This window comes from Accipiter gentilis, chromosome 17 (genome assembly GCF_929443795.1).
Source record: "Accipiter gentilis chromosome 17, bAccGen1.1, whole genome shotgun sequence".
NCBI lineage: Eukaryota > Metazoa > Chordata > Aves > Accipitriformes > Accipitridae > Astur > Astur gentilis.
Window position 1 is genome coordinate 13,144,714 of NC_064896.1, and position 25,659 is coordinate 13,170,372.

The window sequence follows — 25,659 nt, forward strand, 5'->3', positions numbered from 1 at the left end:
ACTCATGCTTAAAATTAGCTGCAACATAAGTAATTGCAAGGCCAGCACTTAAAAGGAGTGGTTTTTAGAGATGCCTCTGAAGATTTTGGGGAGGGGAAGCATAGGAAGAAGGAGAGGAAGAGGAAAATTTTGCAAAATACGTCCCAGCATGAACCCAGCATGGTTCTTAAACTATACCAGCTGTTTGCAGGATACACCTGTATGCCTAAATTTACCTAGATATATTTTTTTAAGAGCTCAGTTAATAACAGGGAGTGATGGCATCACAAGGACAAAAGTCAGTTAGAAATTAGAGCCTTCCTGTTTAAAAAAAATAAATAAAGAAAATAAATAAAGAGAAGCTGAACAGGGATACAAGGAAATTTCAAAGGATATGAAAAGCAATTTGTGAAGCATCATACTTCAGCATCATTTCCTTTTTAAAAGAAGGGGAGAAATTTATGCTCTATTTTGAAGCCCAGGTTTGAATATAGTCCATGTGATGATGTCCATGTAAGAACCCAGCATAATATTATGAAGAATTAATACATTTTTTATGGATGTGTTTATGGTCTTGTAAAGTCTGTAGGACTGTTTCAAATTGTGTAGGCAAGATCATATTCTACTAGTAGTCAACACAAGTCCTGTGCATCAGCTAAGGTGAATGGCTCATGGTTAAGGAAGGATTCTGTAGATTATAGGGAAAGCAGTACTTGGAAATTAATGGTTTTCTAGGCTTTGTTAACCTCACCTACCAAAAATGAATTTCATACATTAGTTATAAATCAGATGTCTTTGGCACAGTCTAACCTTACAACTGAATTTCAGAAAGAAAATCACCATACTCAGTTATTCCATTAGCTGGATTCATGAGTAAATAACCTTTCTCTTCCAGTTAGGAAAGTTTCTAAATATCTGAAGGCTTACACACATGGATACAACTGTGATATCCAACACAGATCCAGTGACCAGGGATTCGATCTGATTTCCCATTGTCATTTTGAAATCTTTTTTTCTCTGTCCATGTGAATTCTTCCTGTTGAGTAAATCAGTTTCCTTCTAAAATATGTTTTTAACTTGTGTTATGTTTTTCACCATGGCAAATACTCTATACATAGCATAAACTAAAAATACAGGTTGCAGTTCCACTGATGATGTGAGTAACTGTTGCCTGGTTTCTTACAATTTCACTGGAAAATCTTGCATTTATAGTCTTATAATTCATCATCTGATGTAATTCATTTGTCATAGTATGAATCATGAATTGTGTGTGTATTTTTTTCTAATCTCCATACTGGGCTGTACCAAACAATGTAGTTCAGTGTGTCCTGTGCTTCAAAGGATGTTCTACCCATTTTATTGGACTGTCAGTTGGTTACATTTCCCAGAAATTCCCAGTGCACGGATTCCCCTCTCCCTTTCCCAGGTCTGCCTCCCTGCATGTGCAGTTACTAGGGAACAGCAATGGCCAGTGGGGCACATTTAATATTTGTCATTGGCTTTTGTGCCTTTTATAAAATTTCGTATATGATGGGGGAAATTTTAACTCACTTAAGATTTTTTGACATGAGGATTGTTAATTAGCAGAGAGACGAAAGTAAAGAAGAGAAGTTAAGGAAAGCTGTGGGTCTGGCTTCTACTTTTGTTTCTTCAAAACTCATCCAGTGCCTGCTGCAGGTTTTTTATCTTTTACAAAACTAACATGTTGTCAACTTCAAGAATATTTTCTCTTGAAAGATCAGCTTTCAATATGATGTAATTACAGAATAATCAGTACTGACTATTAAATACCCTATCCTACTCAGAAGTTAAGCTTCATTCATAAATTCTGTTTACTCCAGGTTTTCAGTTCTTGTTTTAAAGAGAAAGAAGCAGCCCGGTAACTGAAAAACAGGCAGGAACATACCTACTCTTTTTACTGCCAGTCACCTGCACCAGAGTATGAGGACAGCAGGAGAAAGTTCTGCATCTTTATTCTTACTGAACAGCTTTTCTGAATCTGGAGTTTTCAAGCTGATCTTGCAGATTTCTCTCTTGCTTATTTGCAGTACAAAAATAATCCAAGAATTCTTTTTTTTATATCATCCTGTTTACAGTACTAGTCCATTGAAAAACTTAAGGGCTTATGCCATTGTTGAGTCATATTTCTTCGTGGATGTTAGTTATGATTTATATGTGTGTGAGTGGTCAGGGTTCTTGGGAATTCTTGTGTGCTCTTTGGTTAGAGTGGAGCAATTCCCATTCCTGTTTAGCTTTCCACTAGGGAGTATCTGACATTTGCCTGAGATTTGCAGTTGGCTTTGGGGAACCTGGCGGACTGAAATATAATTTGTTTGATGAAGTGATTTTATTAAAGTAATGATTACTAAAATAATGATTCCTAAAATGTGGGAGCTGCCTCCAAGGCAGGTGCAGGGGACTGCATGAAAGTGCCACAGCCTGGTTTTTATATTGTGTCCCGCTTTCCTTTGCCTTAAAAAAGAAGGTATTTGTGGCATGGAATTGAGGAAAACCTGCAGCATGTGAAATAAGGTTAAGCAGTGCAGAGACATCTCCTGCTTTTGAAGTAACAGGTGACACAATATTTCTGAGACCTCAAATGGGATACAAATTCTGGCATGCTAGAAGCTACCACTGTAAACTCTTTTCCTTGTTCTCAAAAGATGCAAGAAAGGAAAAGCTGTAACTCAGCATTGCCAAGGTATTTTACCAAACCTTGAAAATTATCTACAGAGTATCTATAGAGAGAATAGTGAATGAGTCAGAAATATAGAATCATAGAATGGTTTGGGTTGGAAGGGACCTTTAAAGACCATCTAGTTCCAACCCCCCTGCCATGGGCAGGGACACCTTCCACTAGACCAGGTTGCCCAAAGCCCCATCCAGCCTGGCCTTGAACACTGCCAGGGATGGAGCATCCACAGCCTCTCTGGGCAACCTGTTCCAGTGCCTCACCACCCTCATTGTGAAGAACTTCTCCCTTATATCTAGTCTGAATAACCCTCTTTTAGTTTAAAACCATTATTCCTTGTCCTGTTGCTATGGGCCCTACTAAAAAGTCTGTCCCATCTTTCTTATAAACTCCATTTAAGTACTGGAAGGCTGCTGTAAGGTCTCTCTGGAGCCTTCTCCCGGCTGAACAATCACAACTCTCTCAGCCTGTCTTCATAGCAGAGGTGTTCCAGATCTCTCATCATCTTCATGCCTCTCCTCTGGACCTAACAGGTCCACGTCTTTGTTGTGCTGAGGACCCCAGAGCTGGATGCAGCACTGCAGGTGGAGTCTCACCAGGGCTGAGTAGAGGGGCAGAATCACCTCCCTCGACCTGCTGGCATATCATTTATTGTTACTGTATTGCTTCACTGATTTGATTATCATCTTGGCGAAGAAGTTTTCTACCAAATTGTAAGTTCAGGTGTTACTGTACAGTCTAATGTGTAAAGTTTACACCCAACTTTTCTCCTCTCCTCTCTCTTCTCTGTTGTGTTAGAGCTTCATTGCTGCTTCTCATAGGTAGCTGTGGCACTGATTGGACTCTAATTTCTAGATGTAGGATTAAGATATGTTTAATTTGTCACTGCAGTTCAACAAGTTCATTCACTTGCTTTCCAGTTAGTCTTGGTGTTTATTGGTTAAATTATGATCTTTATCGTTAATACTACACAAAAAATGGTTTTATTACTAATAGGTCAAATTAAGGCTTTCACATGTATGATGTGCAAATTACAGACACAAGGCTTTCTCCCTCATCATTCCATGCACCAATATTTCCCCAGTATTTCCCAGAAGATTTGAAAGCTCAGCCAGTCTTTCTGGAAGAGGGAATCAGCCATGCACTGTCAGCCAGGACTCTGCTTTAACCTTCCACATAGTAAGAGCTGAACTGAAAACTCTAGCTGTCTTGCTGAACACTGAGAATAAGGGCTTGCACGTGTGAAAGAGCTCTTTACTGTTCAGTAGCCAAGGAGTATGAACCTCATTTCCAGAAGAAACTAGAGTGACCACAAACTTCTGAGCAAAGTGCCAGATATACTTTTTTGGCCCCAAGTTCCTTTGGCCTCAAGTTCGGTGAACAATCTCTTGAAAGGCCCAACCAGGGTCAACCCACCACACCTGCAAGTAACAAAAAGGGGCATGAAATCAGACCTGTCATAATTATTCCACAAAAAATGTATGAGCATGGCAACAATCAAAATATTTAAAATGTTTACACAGTGTTTAAAGGTGTTAAAAGTACTTACTGTTTGCTTTTGAACAAAATCTACATTACCATAGACCGTTCCTACATCCTTGTGGCTTAAAGGCATGGTTTTTGTTTTTTTATTTTACAGCAAGCTAGAAAGCCCTATGATGTCCGAGATGTTATTGAGCAGTATTCGCAGGGCCACCTCAACCTGATGGTGCGAATCAAGGAGTTACAGAGGAGGTATGTCAATAAAGTTCAGTGCCTGTATCTGTAGACACCAGCAGAGGGAACTTTGTAAATAAGTCGGTGATTGGGGCTGGGGATCAAAAACTGACAGGGTTACAGGTGCCATATTGGTAGGACTGTGCAAAGTTACGGAATGTAAAGTGGCATTCAAGTAAAGTTTTCTTTTCACACAGGAAGGAAAAGGCAAAGAGCTTAAAACTCCAATGATCGGGACTTAGAATTTTCATTATACTTACATGTATTGCCTCAGTCCCTGCTAGCTTTGACTGTACACTCTAATCCCTGTATGTTAGGGGCTGTATCATATGTACAGAGTGAAATACTGTCGCCTGCTCTGGTAGAATTGCACTTAAGAGCAAACTAGGAGACAACAGATAGATGCAACAAATAAGCTGTGGAAGAACAACAAAAAGAGGAAACAATGCTGTTCACGTGGAAAAGTGATGGGCATGGTAAAACTTTACAGTGGTTAAAGAAGCTAAAGACCAATCTAAGTCTAATCCCATTTTGTTGTTGTTTTTTTAATTTCAAGCTATTCTTAGCCCAAAGCAACTGCTTCACCTACAGTACAAACCAGAGCTATTTGAACTTCACTTTGGTTGTTTGCAAAGAGGTCTCCCCGCTCCAGCTAGAGAAAGTGAAGATGCTGGTTCAGGCTGATAAAAACTAAAAATGATTCTTTTTGGTTTATAGGTTGGACCAATCCATAGGGAAGCCATCTCTTTTTATCTCCGTCTCAGGTAACTTAATATGCAGGATGTATCTAAAGTTAATCTGATGAAGATATAATTAAGGGAAAATAGTTGTTAAAATACTTCTTATTTTGTTGCCAAATTTTTAAACAGGGCCAGCCAGTTGTGATCTGAAGTTTAGGCATCGACAATAATATTTAGTTATCGATGCCTTTAAAATAGGTTTATTCTTATTTAGATATTTAAAAGCACATACTTTCACTGAAGTTTTCAAAATGTTGCCTCTAATCTCTCTGAGACTCACCATATTTTCAATAAAATGGTGTGCTATGATTACAGAGTTCCCATGATATCAATAATACTCAAACAGAGCTTTGATAGCTTTGGAAAAGGAGGACAAAGTACTAAGTTTGTTTGCGACAAGTCAGGTTAATGAAAACTCTCTGTTAATGTCATTTTCAAACTCATGTTTCTATGTAGTTTATAGGGGAAAAAAAGATAAAATGTTACCAAATACATTGTTCGTGTTGGCTGTAGAGTCTTTTGCATAGTGGCAGATTGTTTTTAAATAGCAATTAAAACATTAACTAAATTGGGAACAGTTTTGTTCTCCCAGGTTAAAGCATAAAACCAAGGTTGAAAATGCCTTAAATGTAAGGGCTATTAAAAGCCATGGCATGGGCTAATGCTATAAAAAGAAACAAAAAGCTGCTTTTAAGCGATAGAACTACCAGCCTGGCAAAGGTGTTCAGTTACACTGCGTTGGTGGGCTAGTTAAACACACCCTGTTGTGGCTTGCTGCTATTTTGTTATACCACCATATATTAATTTGAAAATGTTTCTTGTTCCACAGAAAAAAGCAAAGATCGAGGGAATAACACGGTTGGTGCCAGGCTGAACAGAGTGGAGGACAAGGTAAGCCTCATTTAGACTGGCAGTGAATGAGGACATGGTCTGTGATCGAACAGTGCTTGTTTCATAGGATGTGGAGAAAAATTCAGCTTAAAATAGAGTTGAATGCCTGGCTTTTCCAGGTGATGAAGGGCAATTTTTGTGGCAGATTGCATTTTTTGGTTCTTTCTTGTCATTTGAATAGAATAAGAAAAAAAACAAACTTTAATTGATTTTGGTCTCTTTTGGGACTCACTTGGGATTTTGATTTTTAATTATAGATATTACACGTCTCAGTGCTTTACTTCCTTCCTCCACAATAGATAAAAGGCTCTGTTCCTTTAATACCTCAGTATATTATGGTCCCTAAGATTTCCCTTTGATCGTTGCTCTGTTGTTTATATAACTCCACCTACAATTCCTTAGAGAGAGTGATAGCAAACCTTGTTCTGTCCTGGTTTTCATTCCTTATGACAAATGGAGTTTCTCCTTTCAAGTGACGTGAAGCCAGAAAAAATCAGACTTGTTCTATAATCTCAAATTAACAGTTAGGTGCTTTGTAACCCTTTATTTCAATGCTAGCTGTGCTTGAAAAATTAGATGACAGGTAGAGGCAATGTCATTGTTAAAACATATAGGTTTGCCTATGTTCGTATTAAGGAAAGAAAGGGAGAGTTAAAAGAAATTGTCTGAATCCTTTACTGATCTCTTACAGTGATTTGGTGAGGCAGTGAAATAATTTCTTTACTTTAAGATTATTTCACTCATTTATCTAAATTGTTCATTTGGTATTAAGGAGGGAAAATTTTTCATGAGGAAAAAAGCTTTCAGAGTGTTTCTTCCACAGCTAGAAGTATGTGATAACCTCATGAAGGTTTTGTTCTGAAGAAATATCCAGCAAATACTCTGCAAACCAAAAGAGGTGTGACCAACACATCCCAAAGGATGCAAACCGAGCCCCCCGACGTGTATTGATTCAGTTGTAACGTATCTGTTCCTTACACATTTCTCCTTAAATACTTAAGATAAACTTGAATGATAGTACTCGGAACTGTATTTCAATCTATGGGAAATAAATGGCATTTTCAAGGGAACAGGTGCCTTTCGGTATATTGGGCGACACACAGAAAGGGTGACATAGAAGATAGGAAGGTACAGTGCATTTTGCACAAAGAATCATCACTGTGCAGTGCTCGCTCAGATCCCTGGTTGGTAAGTGTCTTACACATGGAAGCCCCTTCCAGAAAGTTTGGATTACAGTTATTTATTTTCTCTCCGTAATGTCAACTAAAAGTGTGGAACGCTAAAAAATGTCTTGTGACTTGTGACAAAGAGCAATGACTTTTCAGTTTGGACAAATAATTCTCAAATGACAGCAAAAATAGTTTCTCAGTGCTATTTGTAAAATCTCCAACGAGCCTGGGAAAGATCTGGTGTTGTACTGGCTCAGAGATAAGCTGTTTTGGGGTTATTCATTACTCTTTTTTACATCCTTACAAATAAGTACACCGTGAATTTATAGTGACTGTTGTTTTATGTCTTGTAATGGGACTATAAAACACTCTCTGTTTAATTTTAGTATAGCCGGGTTAAATTTTAGCTTTGTTTTAAGTAACAGACCCTTCTTTCTTTGCATGAGGTCATCTGTGGTTTCAGAGTTGTATGTTATCTGCCCTATACAGCTAGTCCTATCTGCAGGAATTTTATCTGAAAGTAGCTGAAAGGCTAAAAATAGAGAATTTCGGTTGGACTCGGCAAACGGTGGTATACATGACAACACACTGGCAATGCTGAAATCACATTTTTGCTGCAGCTGCAGATGGTGGCCAAAGCTATTTTGGGGGTATTTTTGCTCTCCAAGCTAGGCCTTCCCTTTCCCATAAAGGACATGATATGCTTTCAACATACAACTAAATCCTTCCTGAGCTGAGCACTATATAAAGGGTATCTCTATCAGCTGGTTTTTAAGGTGACTACATATTTTAAACAGTTGCATCCCATTTGGTTTGTGAATTAGTTTTGAATCTTGGACTTCTGAAGGAGAGATTTTCAAGGGTGCAGGCTACTGTTAGCATCTAACCACCCTTTGTGCATTTGAAAAATCTCCTTTAAATCATTTTAAAATGAGCTGTAGCCTTCTGAAATTATGTGGAAACTCCTGATACAGCAAGAAATTATGTGGTACTTCCCATGCCACAGGAATAAGCAGAATTCTTCTATTAGATCTTTCTCAATGATCATTAGTACGGTCCTTGCAGCAGAAGGCTGGCATACAGTTGTCAGAAAGTCTGTGTTAAAGCAGAAAGAGAAGAAACCCTGAACTTTCATTTTCTGAACTTTTGGGTGCTTCTGCTTTTGGATGTCTGCTGTCAGCACAGGGGCTGCTACTTGCGCATCACAGAGGCGGAATCCAATTTTAGGTATATTCCTATAGGCTTTTGTGGAGGTGGATTTTAGCTCAAGAAGCGTTTACAAATAAAGATCATTCTGTCTTCAAGAGTATTTAGTTGTGTTTCTGGGACGTCATGTCACTCCTGCAAAGCTTCTGTACTTGTGGCACAAGCAAACAGGCTCAAGAGGCGTATGTATGGCTGGCAGTACAGAGGGGATGGCACATGAAAGGGGTATTTTAAAAATAAAATGCTGAGACTCAAACAGCAGTATATTGGCAGGAATTATGATACTTTATGGCACAAATCTGAATTTCCAAGTATCGAAATTGGCAAAAGAATCGTGCTTTCTTCTTTCAAATTTAGGAACATGTTCTTTTGAGGGAGTCAGTTCTGTAGAGTCTGTTCATCTTGTGCACTGAGTGAAACTTTGACCTGGTAATTCATGCGGTTTGTGATAATGTAACTAAAGATTGTTTCCTAATATGCAAAACCAGAGGGATGATTCAGGCTTGCAGGAACCTTCCTGAAGATTCCTTCCCATAGAATTTTGTCATATTGGCAAGCAACCGAAAAGGTGGTTTTGTAAATGTAACGAGAAACTGCACAACCTGATAGGCCTTCGTGTAAAGAAATCACAATCCAACATGTAACAGCAGCGTATTTGGACTTTGCCATTGTTCTCTGTTGCTAATAAAGCTGAGGGTAGCAAATGCTACGTTCTCCTAAAGGTGTATTGCCATGGCTGAGTGCAGGCAATTGCAGCACCTGCCGTGCCCACACGCCGATCTGTCGGGACACCGGCCAGCTTTGGTCCAGAAGACATGTAACTGCACTAGTGCAGTGCCCAGGCCGAGCTCATAAACCCCGCTAAGTAGCAATGGTCCGAGCGTGTGCATGCAGATACGCTGATCCAGTCCCTCCAGAGAATGCTGTTGAGCAGGATTACAGCAGCAAATCAATTTATCTGCGGTGACCAGCCTTCTCTCTTTTTATTTTGAAACATCTGTGAGTGACTATTCAGCCTACCCTCAAGAAACCTGAGGCTGGCTTGCTACCAAAATCAAAATCAAAAACAGTTTTTCCAGATAGGCCCAGCTGTGTGCGCGCAGCGCCGTTAATCCTCACGCAGACAGCCCTGCGTGCCAGTGGTTTAATTCTGGGTGTGCCCAGCAGCTCCAGCCAGGAACGAGCCCACAATGCGCTCAAGAACTTCTGTGTGCTACATCTCCTTTTTTCTTTTCACTGCTTTAATTTTAGCTTGGCTAGAAATTACTGTAATGCTAACTTTTTAGCATAAATTAACATGTTCTTTTTTCAACCCTTTGCCGACCATTAATTTAGATGTAACAGGCGCAGCTTGCGCTTTTCAGGTAATCAGATGGGATTGTTGCTTGGCTGCCCTAAGATAATTCACTCTTAAATATGGGCACTGCACACAATCAGCTAGAATATACAGTGAGGTCTAAAACTGGCAGTCCCTGGACTCTCGACAGGCTGTTGTGCCTATGCAACAGGCTGCCCCAGGTGTCAGTAGGTCCTGCCTGCGGACCTCCCAGAGTAGAATAACAGAACCCAGATTTACAAAATACATTTTAAAAGCCATTCTGAGCAGTAGATATTACGCTTTATTCTCTGTTAAGTTGTTTTAAAAATAGGACTTAACCTTCTGCAATGATTTGGACACTTCAAGATTTGCCTTTTAAGAATAGTTATAGCAATCCAAAGCAATTTTCTGGGTGTCCCTTCTGTATACTCAGAACTATTCCTGTATCTGACAGTAAGTACAGCATTAATATCAGTATTGCCAAGGTCACAAGTAAAATCTTATAATAGTCTTTTTCAGTTATATAGAACATTAGGGGTAATGCTATCTACTGCTAAATTTTAAGTTGTAGAGATTTAAACGGAGATTTCTGTTTATACAAAAGGTATGTAGTAGTGAGATGTGACACCTTTTAATGTGAATCCAGCAGTTCTACAAGACAATATTCATTCCAAGCATGTGCACATTTTGCAAGCTTACAGCTGAAAATGTGAACCCTTGTATTCTGACTAGTACTAACCCAAAGAGCAACATGCAGAGCTTCAAACATGCAGTGCAGCACCGAACAGAGAATCATTTCCCTTTTTCAGATTTACTTTAACAGCAGATAGCACCACTTTTTAAATCAATTAAAAAGAAATCTAACATGTGAACGCTAAAATAGATGCTACTGGGCTGCTTGAGTTGCCTGCTGTAAATCTGAACTGATCTTGGAAATCAAAACTGAAAGGAAGTTCTCTTTTTTGCACAGTTCTTTTGAGTTCTGGTTATGGTGGTTTTCTGTCTTCCACCTACAATGTCTTTGATTGTTGAATGTATAGATCCCACGTTCAGTAAAACTGTCAGGACATGATATATATTTGATACATTTTTCACTGTGAGTGCTGAGTATGGAACTTTTAAAGGGAAGCAAGTTCTTTATTTGAGGTGGCTTTCAAAAAGTGGTGGAGACCTGCACATTATAACATGGTATGACATTTTCTTCTGGCTAAATAATTTTCTGCAATTTTTTCACTGGAGCATTGATTCTATCCATACATGTGTTAGAAACCAGTTTGGCTAGAACCCTGTTAAACGTAGTCCAGATGAACAGAATGACCATTGATAATTCTAGGTCCAGTTTCTGATTTTACTCTTGCTCTTTCCTGCTCTTGCTTTCTAATCAACTAATAGTTCCCCATTACAAAAGGTTTCATATCTAACTTATTTCTCTTGTTGATTTCTCAAAAATATATGAACTTGAGTTATGTATTGCAGAGGAATTTCACTGTAATGTTAAATTTGCTATTTTTTTGTATCTCAAGGTAAATAGTAATCATGCCATTTCTAATAATGAACTCCCAGCCCATCCAACGCAGAAAGGAGACATGCTCCAGAGCCTGTTAAAGGTGGTAGGAGTCTTTCCTTTGACCTGGCAGGCTGTGAAACAGGCCTTCTAATCAAAACATAAGGTAGCCTTGATGAGCCGACAATTCAGTCATCCTTCATCAGGGTAGCATTAAGCATTAAGCTTTATCAAAGTTGTATGCCTGTGAGAGGATTTTTTCTTTTGGTTGTTGTGATACAGTTTTGCTCAGTAGCATGGATGTGTTACTTACGTGACAGCATTTCTGTCATAAATGGAAATATAGATCTGTACATATACGTCTCATTATTGGATGCTCCATATTTACACTCTGAAGAGCATACATGAGGAAGTTTAACATTTTACTTGGAAAAGTAGTATCTCATCTACCTCTTCTGGATTCACAAATACTAGGTTTCTTGTTGACAGCTTATTCACCTAAAAGAATTCTACGTGTGTGGCCAGTCTTCCAATTTTATGTGAAATATCTGCATTATCTAATGTAGGATCAAACCTTGGTGGGGGCTTTTGTCTGTTTTTAATGGCATTCTGTAGCCTGTGGGAACAGCTACTGTGCTTCCGGTGTAACAGAGCAATTAGAGCAAACTTCAGAAAAGGCCTTGACTGACGATGGCCTTCTTGCACATCAGTATGCAATGGACAGGGATGTTTTGGCTTTATTTTTAATTGAATGTTGATGCTGAAAAATTGATGGTAAAAGACTGACAAACAGCCATCTAACTTTCTGGTCAGTGCTGGAAAGCGTGGTTAGAGCCACGAGTCATCGATTGGAAGAGATGGCTTCAGAAAGTGTCCAGCATGGGAATACTCTGCACTTTGCAGGCTGAACACGCCCTAGGCAGTTCAGGTATTGAATACTGGCAGCTTCTGCAATAGGTGTGTGAGGATTTGCCTTCCTGATGCCTAGAAAGAGAATTAAAATCTGTCGTTTGGATGGAAATTTTAAAAGATATGTGAAATCAATAAAAATCAAAAGAACCACTGCCAAGCAGTTCCTCATCTTGTATGTAGTTCTTGCAATAATGCAGAAGTAATAACCTGCAGGATGTGGAGGAATATTAAGAGGCATATGGAAGATTAAGTATCCCTATTAATTCAACCCTTAGTCTTTTCCCAGATGCTGAAGTACAAGCATACGGAAGCAATTTCAGTGCTGAACTTCATGATGGAGGATGCCCATTTTCTATAAATTGGACTACAGCTAAGCACATCCTTCATCAGTCTAGGTCATTAGGCAGCCTTACAATTTTACTAGTTTTTCTCTCACCGGTCTGACAATATTTCAGTCGGTAAACAACAAAAACCTGCAGATTTCCATTTCCAGTATCCTATGCTTCCCATCTCCCCGGCTACAGTAAAATAAAATTATTAAGCCTACATGGTAAAAATGAAAACAAAAAATAATTACTTGTAGGATTCATTGCTGCCAGAAGCTTTGGTAGCCAGAATAGAAACAAACTGAGAGAGAGATTAGGCAAAGTCATGGGGAAGGGCTCGCTTGAGGATTATTAAACAGGATGTCTGTATGTAAACTCTAGTTTAGCAAGTACCTTAAAGAGTAGTCAGTGATGAGTTGGTAAAAAAAAGGAATAGCATTATTTTATGTATATGTACTTTCTTAAACTCTTTTTTTAAGACTCTGCTACAAGCTTTGCACCAGAAACAGGATAACTGGGGCAGATAAACTTTAGTTTTGTTCACTATAGCTCTTTTTATGCTAGGCTGTTATACACAGCTGCTTGCTACTGGATTTGGTCACTCATACAGCTGAATGTCACTGTAGGGTGTCTTAGACCTGATCTGCTCATGAAGGCCATGTAAGCAGACCCTTGTGCCTGTCTAGAGGATATTCACGTGAGTTTTTGCAGCACCATACCTTGAAGACTCTAAGGTCTTTGGAATAGCCTTCACTTGCATCCATTTGTTAGCACTGATTTTATCTGTTTAAAGATCATTAGATCCTACCGCAGCACAAATGAAAAACAATTGATTTTTGCATTAATTTTGAAATTGTTTAATATATACAGTGTTAAGCACTATCTATAACCTGTAGGATGTTATCTAGGCGCAGTAGCTTAGATATATTACAGACCTGGCCTACAGAGCAGTGTTATAAGCTATCATGATGTTTTGTGGTCTGTTTCTGAAGTGTCAATTCTTGGATCAGAGGAGATGTGATTATATAAAAAAAAAAAAAATTAGCATTGAGTATAAATAGCCTCAGATGGTGAGGATACTGCAGCTCATTAGCTTATTTGCAGGAAACGAGAGTATACACTTCCTCAATGCTGTAAAATAGTTAAGCAAGACAATATATTATCTTTAATCTAGAGTAGAGTGACTGAAGGTAGTTCAAGCTAGCACACAGTTGTTGTGCTAGTATTCAAAAGCAATGACTAATTAAGCTCTGGTTATTCAGTCGCATGCAGTCATCTGTGATACTCCTCTACATATTTTATGAAAAATAAAAAGGCAAAAGTGAAATACTTCTAAAGAGAAGACTTCCTGTTTAAGTGAGCTGCTAGAGATTTTACCCCAAATTCCTAGCGTTTCTGGATGCAGACAGTAGTTGCGAAGCATGATGTTGAAGGCAGAGTGTAAACCTTTACAAATACAAAGTGTTACACATATATATATATATTTTTTTAATCTCATTGATTTCTTCCCTGTTTGGGATCTGATTAGTGACTTTTGAATTCTTAACACTGGCATTGGCTGAGTGCTTGTGATCTGCATAGCTGCCTGCTTGCTTATTAAGAGCAGAAATCCCAGAGGAATTTTGGATAACATGTAATATACCCCATAAAATCTAGGAATTTGGGAGGGGGAAATGGAGGAATGAAATAATGCATTACCAGCTGATAATCTTTTAAACAATCTTCAGATTAGTTGCTGGTTTGGGAATCAGCTGTTTGTGTTTATATTTGAGTAGGTATGCAGGTGGATGTAAGGTCTGCAAATTGAGATGACTCTATCTTTTACTAAACCACGTAAGGCCTGTTTTGTCTGGCATTCAAAGATAAACCCAAGCAAGATTTGAAATGTAGCCTCCATCATTCTTGTGCATGGACGGTTTAGAATGGAAATGCATGGTGAATATGCAGAGAGAGAATGTGGAACAGTTGTATGGACTAAATACCCTGTAGAGCAGATCAGAGAAACAGGATTTAAGTGAACAACACATGTGCACAGCGTGCTACACAGAAGACTTTTATCTGTCTTTCTTATAGGTTAAAGAAATTACCATAAGATCATCTCTGCATGTTATTTGTGTGTGTGTGTGTGTGTTGCAGATGAATGACAAAAAAACATTCTAACATAAATGGCAAATTTTGGTTTTGATATGCCAGGATGAACCTTTACTGAAGTTAGATGCATCAAAGTTGAAATTGTTCCTTGTCAAAGACTTGTTTTTAGAGTGATCTCGCTGGAATGAAAATATTTTTATTTTCCTTTGCAGTTGAGTATCAGGGAGGAAAAGTGCATGGAGTTGAAAGGACTCTATTCAGGCTGCAGTCTTTTCAGGTTGGAATCTGTTCAGCTCTTGGAAAAGATTCAGAGTAAAGGAAGGTATACTCCCTTTCTTACGCAAAGTCCATACCTTCTGTCACCCTATCTGCTCCCCTCACCCCTCCCCAAATAAAAATTGCAAACCAGAAATGATCCAGTGCTGCTTAGATTGCAGGAGAGAAATAGGAGAAGGGGCCTTTGCTGTCTAACTCCTGCTTAGAGCTTTAGGAGTCAGAGGGAAGATAAGAAGAAAAATAGGCAGTCAATAAAAGTAGAATATGAACCCCGGGTTCAAAGTATACCTACCCCTCTCAGAGCTTAGGAAACCAAGATGGCAAATACAGTTTCCTCAAATCCTTCTCTGTTCCTACATCCTACCCGCTGGGGTTGTGACAAAACCACAATTCATCTTTCAATAAGAGAATCGAGATTTGCATTACTTCTATAAAAATCTAGAAATATGACTACGATGACTTTTTACACATCTTTAAAGTATCCCACTGGTTCAGCAGTTAGCACAGGGCTGTGAACCCGTGTCACAGGTTCTTTTTCTATCCCCAAGTAACTGATGCTACACTTGGTAGCTCCAGCGATCAGCCAGCAGCCCAACGTGGCAAAGTGTGATTGCCCTTGTATGCCGTAGGCCCAATAGTCTGATGAGCTGCCTCCCTTTAGGATGGACCTTTGTTGTGGTAGCTTCGTTATGTTCATCAAAGCACAAGAGCTCCTGCTCTGACAAATTAAACACGCAAAATAGAGAAAGGAAGGGAAAAAGAAAATATTGTTTCCCTCTTTTACAGCTAAGGTGTGGCGAGTGATTTGCCCAAGGTATCACAGTGGCACCTGTGGCACAGCCAGGAATTTAACTTAAGCCGTGTCTAGGACTTAACCACAAATCAGCATTCCTTGTTATTATTGTGTTTAAAAGCCCCTCTAGTTTTGAATAGTTATATTGGCCAGTGCAGTGTTCAACATAGTCATAGCCCATTAATACTAAAACCATCCAGTACTTGAGAACAGCATATATAAACACATAAACCACACCAACCCAGCCAATATAAATGTACTGGGACTATTTTAGACACTGGATTTTAAATCATCTAGAAGTTAATCTACTAACATCATTTTGTAGCCCAGGAGCCTAGGGGTGGAGAGGACTGAACATACTTATATGACACAAACTGTCCTACGTATAGATAATTATGCATGTAATATTTAAAGCCAAACAAGTGATATTAAATGCTATATTTGCAGTCAAGCAGAGAGAAATATTCAAGTGAGTTCAAATATTCATGTAAGTTTCTATTATAAAAGTCTTGGATCCAACATTGCTCGCCATTGACCCTTCTGTGACATCTGTTAATCTTGGGTTTATTTCAATTTCTTTCTGTCTCTCTTTTTTAAACAGATGACTCCACTTAAATCAACACTTGGTTTCCATTAGACAGATAGAAGGTGATTCACTTAGTAACATATGCATCTTTATCTAGTTAAGTCCTAATAGCCTTAATATATCAAGGAAGCTGGTGTGATTAACAGCACTAAAGGCTTTGTCAGACACTTCACCTAATAAATACTGCCCTTTGTCCAGCCATAGAAAAAGAGTGAATAAATACATTGTGTTGCCAAATTGAAAATGCGTAGGGCCTTATAAATATTCTAAAACTATCCCTATAAAAAAATATATGTTGACAATAGAAGTTATATCTACGTACACGTCTGTGTTTGTACAAGTCTACCAATCCAAGTGTGCGTTGGCTCTTTGCCCTGCCTGGGCTGTCCTTTTTCTGTTATATCATTTCACGATGGAGCCACCTTTCATGTGTGATTTTTCCTCCTGTTCACTTGAGCTTTGTGCAGATTCTTTGATGGTTCTTTGTCTCTGCTTGTCATAGCTTATCCATCCCAAGGTAGTTCGATATGTGAGTATTAGTTGTGCCACTCTAGTTAATGTTGGCAACAAAGGCATCTGACTTGGCTTGATTATCATGTATGATAATCCTGCCAAATGCGGCAGTCAAAACAAAAACCCCAAGAGTAAAATATATTCAAAATGTCAGCTTGAATGGAGATGGGGATCCTTGCTTCATCATAGCTGAGGTTTTCTGGAAACATTCCAGTTGTGCCACCAGTGTCTGTGATTGCATGCTGTGGTCCTCAGGGTACTGAAGGAAGCCTTTATTCTGCTACTCCCAAGTTTCTAGAGAGTTTCAACGGGAGGAGTTTTACAGGAGAACACCTTAGAAAGGAAATAGGCAGGGATAATTTTTGCTACTTCTCAAAAAGAGACTGGCTGAGCCATAATCATGGATCCTCTCCCTCTGTGTTTGCTTCATGTTACGTGAGGGAGTTTTGGCCGAGCTTTGAGGTCAACTAATCAGTCCCACAGAGATGTTGCCATAAACTCTCAGCAGAATTTTGGTGGCAGAAGTGACTGGGGAGGAACACAATGCCTTTTCACTGATGCAAAGGAGCAGCGGTTTCTGCTATAGCACAAACTTCATGCTCTTCCATCTAAGACGGTGCGCTGTAGACACGCTGGCCCAGGGCCCAGAGATCCATCTAGCAGCATTTGGGTGGCACTGCAGCCACGCATGGCTTGTTAGCTTGGGCATGATGCTTTGCAAAGGTCCAGCTGTTTCTGGTTTTGGCACGGGTTCAGCTATCTTCGCAGCACGCTTTTGATTGTGGCCGACTTGACACAATGCTCACAATGAATGGGTCATTCACAGGCTGCTCCAAGATAGCGGTTGACAAAGCTGGTTTTGAATCCGAGCCCTCTGAATCTCTGTGCAGAGGAATTTCTGAATCTTATGGCAGCTAGAAAAAAAGGCAGTGGAAAGTCATTTCCTTTGCATAGAGAAAGGGGAGGAGGAGGAGGACCAGTTAATGGTGCTACACTTGAGAATGAAAAGGGCAGTGATTCCTACAAACAAGGTCACCTTCATTTTGTTTTCTGTGCACTGGCTGTACAATTTCAGTGAAAAATCAATTACAAATCATCATACCAGACCTGAAACGGAATGAGAACTTTTGCTGGTTTGGAGTGGATTTTTGGTTATGAGTAGTTGTGGTAAATTCAGAGAGCCCAATTTGATGTATATTCTTTTGTGCCAAGTCCAAACAAATAGTTTCCATTTTTTCTCCTGTCCCTTTGATATTTATTATCAGTGAACAACACAGGCCAGCTGTCATTCAGTCCTGAAATGGCTGCTGTAATAAAAACCTGACCAAGCACAGTGCACATGGATAGCAGTTGTTTACAAATGCTTCACTGATTTTGATGACTACAGGATTGGCGTGGTTTTTTTCTACTGCTGGTGGAAGGGCTTCGAGACGAAAGGAGGAAAGCAGCAGCGTTTACAACTTTGGTTTTATTGTATGGCATATGTGAATGTGTAATTAAATTAGGACACAAGCAAATTCATTAGATACATCAGTGACTGCTACATTTATATTATTCAGAGCTGCTTGTCAGAGGAGTGTGAGTTATACTGTGAAACAAAGCCCTAAACCCAATTGACCTTAATTTTTCCACACTGAAGTTCCCCATCCGTACACTTCCTGCACCCTTCCTGAGAGAGGCTTGTGCTACTTAATAACTGTGAAGTAAATAACTGTTAAACTGATAAGTACAGCAGCAAAACTTAGAGAAAAATGAATTGTTCTGCCTTCAGAGGCAGAGATGCACTCCAGGAGTTGAAGTCTTTGGGATCTATGGCCTCTTTGCAGTGCAGAAACATTATAATGTAATGGAATTAGTCCAGGCTCCACTTGATAGTCATTTCAGTTCATTTTTCTTTCCAGCTGCCCTGTATTTCTCCACAGCTTTGACCTGTATCGTAACCTTGAATAGGCATCTTCACCCCTCTCAGCTTCTGCTCCTGAGTAAAGCCTGGGCTGCTCATCTAGGCTGTAAGCTCTCTGAGCTCCAGCCTTTCATGTGTTTAGATGGGACTTTTCTGTTTTCCAGTGGTGCTGGACTTTGGATATTATCCATGCCAAACAGTAAAACAGTATTCTAGCCCAAATCTATATTTTGTGTATTATAGATGCCTAGGCTTTTAAACATAAAGAATGTAAATACAGCGGTAACAAATGAAAACATAGGTATTTGCTATGCTAGATAAATAATGAGTAGATAGCTAGTAGTACTCTGAAAAACAGTAAAGCACGAACTTCAGAAATTGTTATAGAAAAATGTGAATTCATCCATTTTTGTAGTATGATTGTAGCGAGGAGAAAAAAAAAAAAGGAAAACAGTTACCAAGATGAATTATTAGAGGTAAATGGGTTAAATGTAAGTCCAGAAAAATGCAATTGCTACATATATAGTGCTATTTCAAAATTTTTGTGTGATGTTTTGACCACTGTTTCTGCTGGAGGACGTTATCGCTAACCTTGGAAAAGGCGGGCAGGATAACTTTAAATTGAGATTCCTTCTGGTACAAAACTCTTACAAGTCTATTATTAATTCACAGTGTGAGTATTTTGAATAATTTAGATGACTTCCTTAATGACATAGAAGCATTTCTTCAGATTAAATTGATGTCTGTGGAGTAGGGTACACAGTGGTCACACTCAGAAATGCTTTCTTTTTAGGCCACGAGTGGAAAAGTGTAGGAACAGTACCAATATTTTAGTCAGCAAAGCATCCAGGAAGCCCTTGGAAGAAGATGGTACACATCAGTTTAAGAGAAAGCTAGATATCTTTTTGAAATTATCTAAGAAATTGAACACAAATGGAAGGTGGTATGAAGGTAAGGGCAGAGACTGGTTTAATTAGAGGTTTAATTAAGGGTGAAATTGTATTAGCTAAGCTCAGCTGGCCATTATCGGGCAAGAACTCATGGAATAGGGATCTTTTCTCCTTCCTCTGTCATTTCTGTATCCTCCTCTCACTGCTGAATAGCTGTCCCTCGCATGAGGCTGAGGGAGCTGGGGCCAAGAGTGTGTCTCCTCACTGTGCTAGTGAGTACTTGTATTGGATCCTCTGACATCCATGAACTTGCAGCAGCTTGAACCTTCCTTCTAACCTGGATCCTAGAGCAGCTGGAGGGCATTGTAAAAAAAAAAAAAACAAAAAAAAACCCAACTGTGCCAACAAATAAAAATTCCTTTCCAGTTTCAAAAAGATTGTTTGGTAAAGTGTCAGAGCACATCCAAAAGCTCCTTGGGTATTGTCCTGACTCTCAGCGATGCAGAAGGTAGAAGGTAATGTTGGAAGTACGCAAGAGGGCTCTCTCTGGCAGGACAATGTGTGTGCACGTACATACAGACTTCTGTTTACCTCTAGCAACCCTTAAGCTCAGAGAATTGGAAGCTTTTCTGATGCATATTTTAAACCGAAAAGAAGCAGAAGTCCTTTTACAATGCAAACCCCCATTTTCTTCTGCTTTACTGTAGAAAATCCCCCCCTCCATTGAAACTGAGAAGTTTGCACTCCATAGTAAATAATAATGAGGATTATTGTAAAAGACTCAGGTTATTTCCGCCCTCCTCCTAAGCTTTCTTTCATTTCATCATGTTTGTTTTGTACCAAAATGAAGCTGTGAGATACACACGCTGAACAGAAATCAAAGTCGTGCTTTCATCACAGTCCTGAAGCTAATCGGTTGGCTTGCTGCTACAGGAATCTGCAGGCACCTTGTACTATAGTACAGTAGTGTTATGACTTTGGAGGCCCAGCTATTTTAAATCATAATAGTGACACAGTGTGCATGCTTTCTTTCAAAAAGCCTCGGCAAGCCATGCTGAGTTGATTTTCTTGGCTCACTCTGTACCTATAATTTTGTCTTATATTTTGTAATGTAGGTATCTGGGCATAGAATCAAAAAGCTCCGCTGATGTATAAGAATTTTTTTTAAAAGAAAAACACACAAATAAACACAGTCTTTGCCTTTAGATTGATAATATTCCTTTAACAGCTATAGATGTTTAAGAACAAAGAAAGTTACTGGGGAAAAAACGGAAAAAGAAACATGATTGGGGGAGATGTTTTGAGGGGTTTTTGGCCAGATTGTCAAGGTGTTTTGTTAGTGAGTTTTTCTACCATGATTTTGGTCCTCTGCTAATATGCTTACAGTGACTGGGTTACTCAGGACAGCTAGAAATAAGTGATAACCTTTCATGAAAAACCTGAAAAGCCATGCGTGCACAGTAATAGTGGTCAGCTGAACTGACATACTCTAGAAGAGTTGTCTAACAGATACAGTTTATTCTGTGTTGATTTCCATTGTTTGCACTGCTAAAGGAAATTGGGTCATGACAGGAAGATCTAGTTCTGATGCTCCCTATTTCATCTCCCAATAGCCTGGTTTTCAGAGGTGGGGGCAGACACTGTGAATGCCCAGCATCACTTTAAAAATCAGCCCTACCTCTCCTCTGGAAAGGAATATAAGGCCATATTGCCTGCACACAGTTGGAGACACAACTGCTTTTCACAGTGAGGACACTGAGCATCAGAAGAGCTAAGCCCACCCTTGCTAATCTTTATGAGAACAGACAGAGTAGAGTTCAACAAGGTTCTCAAACGATCTGTAACTTGGGATAATGATGTAATTAACCTTACGATAATAGTGTGAAATGGAGAAGTGTGGACAGCTGTATCAGGCTCCATTTAAGTACAAACAGGAGACACAACTTCAACTGGAAAGTAACTAAAAGGGACCTTTCTGTTCCTGTTTTTCTATTCATTGTATGAAATTGGTAAATGCTACCTGTGCTACCAGGGATGAGGCTAAGGAAGAGTATCTCCTGCTAATATGCTTCGCTTTTCCTATATAGGTACAGGAAACTGCCCAAGCCTGAATATAAAGAAAAAAAGTGGGTGAGGGGGAGTTGACTAATGAGTTTTTGTTCGCCTGTTTTTGCTAGAGATCCATCACTGTAGTATTGGAATATTACAAATGAGAACTTCTTGTGCACTTGTTATTTGGTCATCTCTAGCTATTTCCTATACATCGATAATCAACTACTCTAAAACACAGTATTGAAAGAGATTGCTGTGACCAAAAGTTTCCATATTTTCTTAGTGACTTTTTTTTCTCCACTCTGAGAAGCGGGCTTTTCCCCACAATGGAGAACAGTATGTTGCATCCTTTTTTTCTCATCTTCCTTTTCACCTCAGATTTGTCCATTCCCTATGACTGTGGGTGGTGATGCTTTCCCTAAGTGTTCATACCTGAATGCTTCTGTCAAAGACTTTCTGATGTTATCTTTGTTTACCAGAGGCAAGAAGAAGAGGATAGCTTGGGTTTGGTTCATGGTAGTCTATAGACCTAGAGCCCTTCCAAAATGTGTTCTGTTCCCAGAGAAGCGGATTTGATTTCAGAAAATTAGTCTCTGTAGCTAGTTGTAGGGAAGCGGATTGGTTAAAGTTTACAACCTTTTTTTGTTTAGCCTCTGGAACAGTGCCATGGAGTCTCAAGTTTCCTGTATAAAGAGAGATCTGTATTCGGTCAGAAGGTAACCAGGCAAGGTACATGAAGGCTGCAGGGTGAATGCCTCTTTCAACAATGAAATCAGCTTGGGGTCTTTAAGGTCCCAGCAGTGCCTTGTCTCAAGACAGTGTTGAGCAGGCAAAATTCCTAAAAACTTCAGGGGGGGGCAAAATAACCACCCTTGAACAAAACAAAACAAAACTTAAGAAAATACTAAACAGGAGGAAGTTTCCTGCAAATCTGATGATCCTTATGAAGTTCCTTGGCTCTTGGGGAATCAGAAGAGGTGAGGGCTACCCACATCTTCATTTCCTTCCCAGTGAGTCCTGTGTACTTTGGTTGTTCACATGCATACACGTGGGGAATGGTATCTCATGTGAAGTATCTTGATGCACTGTTCTGGGAGCAAATGCACCTTGAATCTGAGGATTAAGGATCTTCAATAATTACTCCTGCAAACAGAGGATTCATCTTGCTTCCATCTTCCCGAAACTGAAGATGTCACTCTACAATTACTGAATCATATTCATATGTTACTCCAGGGTATAGAAGCTTTGCCTCAGGCAGAAGAAAAGACAGGAAGAAAAGAAACATGCTCTTAGAAACATTGCATTCAAGTAACAACTTAGTTGTGTTGGGAGAGATGCAGTAGTGAAGCTCTGTGTTTTTGTAATCTCATTTTCCTGATTTCATCAGGAAATTAGTGAGGAAATGCATGTCCTGTTTTGTTTGCTCATTTATCTCTTGGTGCGTTGTAGCCTTTTAGTAAGTTTCCAGTTGCATGCTATTTGATTCTTTCTTTGCAGTAATTTACAGAATAAATTCCATTGCAAAGAAAGTAAAATGCTAGGAATCTGGTTTTGGCCACCTTTCCACATGGTTTGGAGAAGTTTGCAAATTGCCTCTGTGTGTAAGCTCATCCTTGAATATCAGCAAGTTAACTCTGCCAGCACAGTTGTCTAAACTTTGCTATTTATGGTACGTATCTTTAAAATATTAGAAAACTTGATGTCTCATTGTTTCTGAGCACCATCCATCTTTTCCACTATCACTTGCTACTCAGAAAACTTCACCAACTTAATGATGGCTTATTTAGCAAACTCATGAAAGCCCCAGTATTTTTGTGGGAGCTTGGTTTTGGTAAAACCACGAGGCTAAGGCCTGATTTAATTTCACGCAATTTTAGACACGTGGAACTGTAGTGCTAACATCCCTTTCCAGGCAGCTGAGAAAGACTTTATTCTCAAGGCAACTTCTGCAGAGTAGGAGGGGTGAACCCAAGGCTACTGCGATGTGCAGTGCTGAGCTGCAATTGCCAAGTGTCTTTGTGAGGTCCTGGCAATCTCTTGCTTTTTCTCATATTACAAGTTGGTCCATTCTGAGCTGGATTTTGCAGGGATATCCATAGATTGTATGTCTTGCAATGAAACCTTTCCAGAAGTAAGCATTTGTTGTGCTCTTTTTCTCTCAATTCCTGGCTTCCTAAAAGTACAGCTGATACAAAGGCATTTGAATATTTGTCTTTAAACAAATGGGCTGGAGAAGTGCTAGCCATCGGGGAGAGAGTGTTGTGTTTTTCCTGACCGGTGCCTGTTTGCTGCTTAAGCTAAGCAAGAAATAGGTGTAAAGTCCAGTTCAGTAAGTGTGCGAGGTGATGCCAAGCAGTGTCCAATAGTCCTTTTCTGGCAACAATGGTCTGTTGTTCAGTATCCTCACGCAGGTTAACCGCAGAGTTGCTCCTGAGAATCCTTCTGATTTATGATGATGTTGCTGGCAACAACCGAAAGCTCTCTAGCAGTGCTTTCCACAGTGCTGTGTCAGCCGTTTCTTATATATATACACACACACACACACTCTTAATATACATATTTATAGCAGAGAATTCTGACCCAGTTCTAGTATTCATCCTGTTTTTCTTTGCACTTAAGTGGTGTTTATTCAGCAGTAATGTATCTACCTGCATCTCTGGTTGCAAGTTTAGTGTCTGTACCAGTTACAGAACTACGCTAGTCAGAACAGCTCTGGGAAATGAATTCTATTGATCTTGTGTTGCAAGTGCCTTGCTAGGAGGAATTCCCTGGGAGGAGAAGAGGCAAGTAATTCAGCTTCTGGGATGATACAACTTGTCTCAATAAAGCACATAAAATGTTATCAGAGAAGCAGCTCTGAATTCACATACACAATAATTATAATACAATTAAAAATACAGTTTGTCATCAGAACAGAGTTTCTGCTATGTTTGAAAGACATGTCTTTTCCAAATTTTAAAAAAAAAAAAGCCTTTCATCTACATATAGCAGAATTTGCATTAAAATGTTTGTTTCCTGTAGTATCATTCTTTATACCTTCTTTCTACATCTCCCTCTGTCTCCCAGGAATTAAAGCTCTGCCCTGCCTTGACTTGTATATAGTTTGTGCTTCATCTATTTCTTATTCCCGTTCTCTTGTTGGGCAAAAATCCAGATAAAAACTACACAAATGTGGAACTCCTAGCTGAAGGTTTTGGGGATTGGGTTTTTTTCTGACTAATTTTGGTAGGTCCCACACACTTTTCTTTGTCTAGGTCAAGCTACAGTTTTGTCTGTTCTGAGGCAGTAGCATCACGTAATCCTAGCCCCTGAGCTATAGATTGTGCCAATATTGAGCTACGTGCTGTAATAAAACAATTTCTAGAAGGCAGCCTGTGGGTTGTCTGCTCAGGTCTAGTTGACATCTGGACAGTGTCGTGGCTTAAGACCAGCCGGCAGCTAAGCACCGGGCAGCCACTCGCTCACTCCCCCCTGGTGGGGTAGGGAGGAGAATGGGAAAAAAGTGAAGCTTATGGGTTGAGATAAGAACAGTTTAATAATTGGGAAAAAAAATCATCATCATCATAATAATGGAGATAACAAAGAGAGAGAAATAAAACCCATGAAAGACAAGTGATGCACAGTGCAATTGCTCACCACCTGCTGACTGATGCCCAGCCAGTCCCCAAGCAGCGACTGGCCCCTCCTGCCCAACTCCCCCCAGTTTATATACTGAGCATGATGTTCTATGGTATGGAATATCCCTTTGGCTAGTTCAGGTCAGCTGTCCTGGCCATGGTTCCTCTCAGCTTCTTGTGCACCTCCTCACTGGCAGAGCATGGGAAACTGAAAAGCCATTGACTTAGGATAAGTTCTACTTAGCAACAACTAAAACATCCGTGTGTTATCAACATTATTCTACTAAATCCAAAACACAGCACTGTACCAGCTACTAGGAAGAAAAATAACTCTATCCCAGCCAAAACCAGGACAGACAGTCCCATAGTTCAGGCTTTTACTCCTTTCTTCCAGCTTGTGAACTGACAAATAAATAGAAGTCAAAGCACATAAAGCACCTTTTTATTATTACATTGGTATGTTATCGTTTCTTGTAAGCAGCCAG

General features: G+C 39.5%; 1 protein-coding gene across 2 annotated transcripts in view; it reads left to right on the plus strand.

The window, feature by feature from the left end:
- Positions 1-25,659, plus strand: part of KCNQ1 (potassium voltage-gated channel subfamily Q member 1) — a 369,743-nt gene that overhangs the window by 253,803 nt on the left and 90,281 nt on the right. For both annotated transcript variants that reach the window (XM_049821099.1, XM_049821100.1), the window contains 3 exons: positions 4,311-4,405; positions 5,105-5,151; positions 5,957-6,018. In XM_049821099.1, coding sequence (XP_049677056.1) covers positions 4,311-4,405; positions 5,105-5,151; positions 5,957-6,018 — 204 coding nt within the window. The remainder of the gene's footprint in view (positions 1-4,310; positions 4,406-5,104; positions 5,152-5,956; positions 6,019-25,659) is intronic.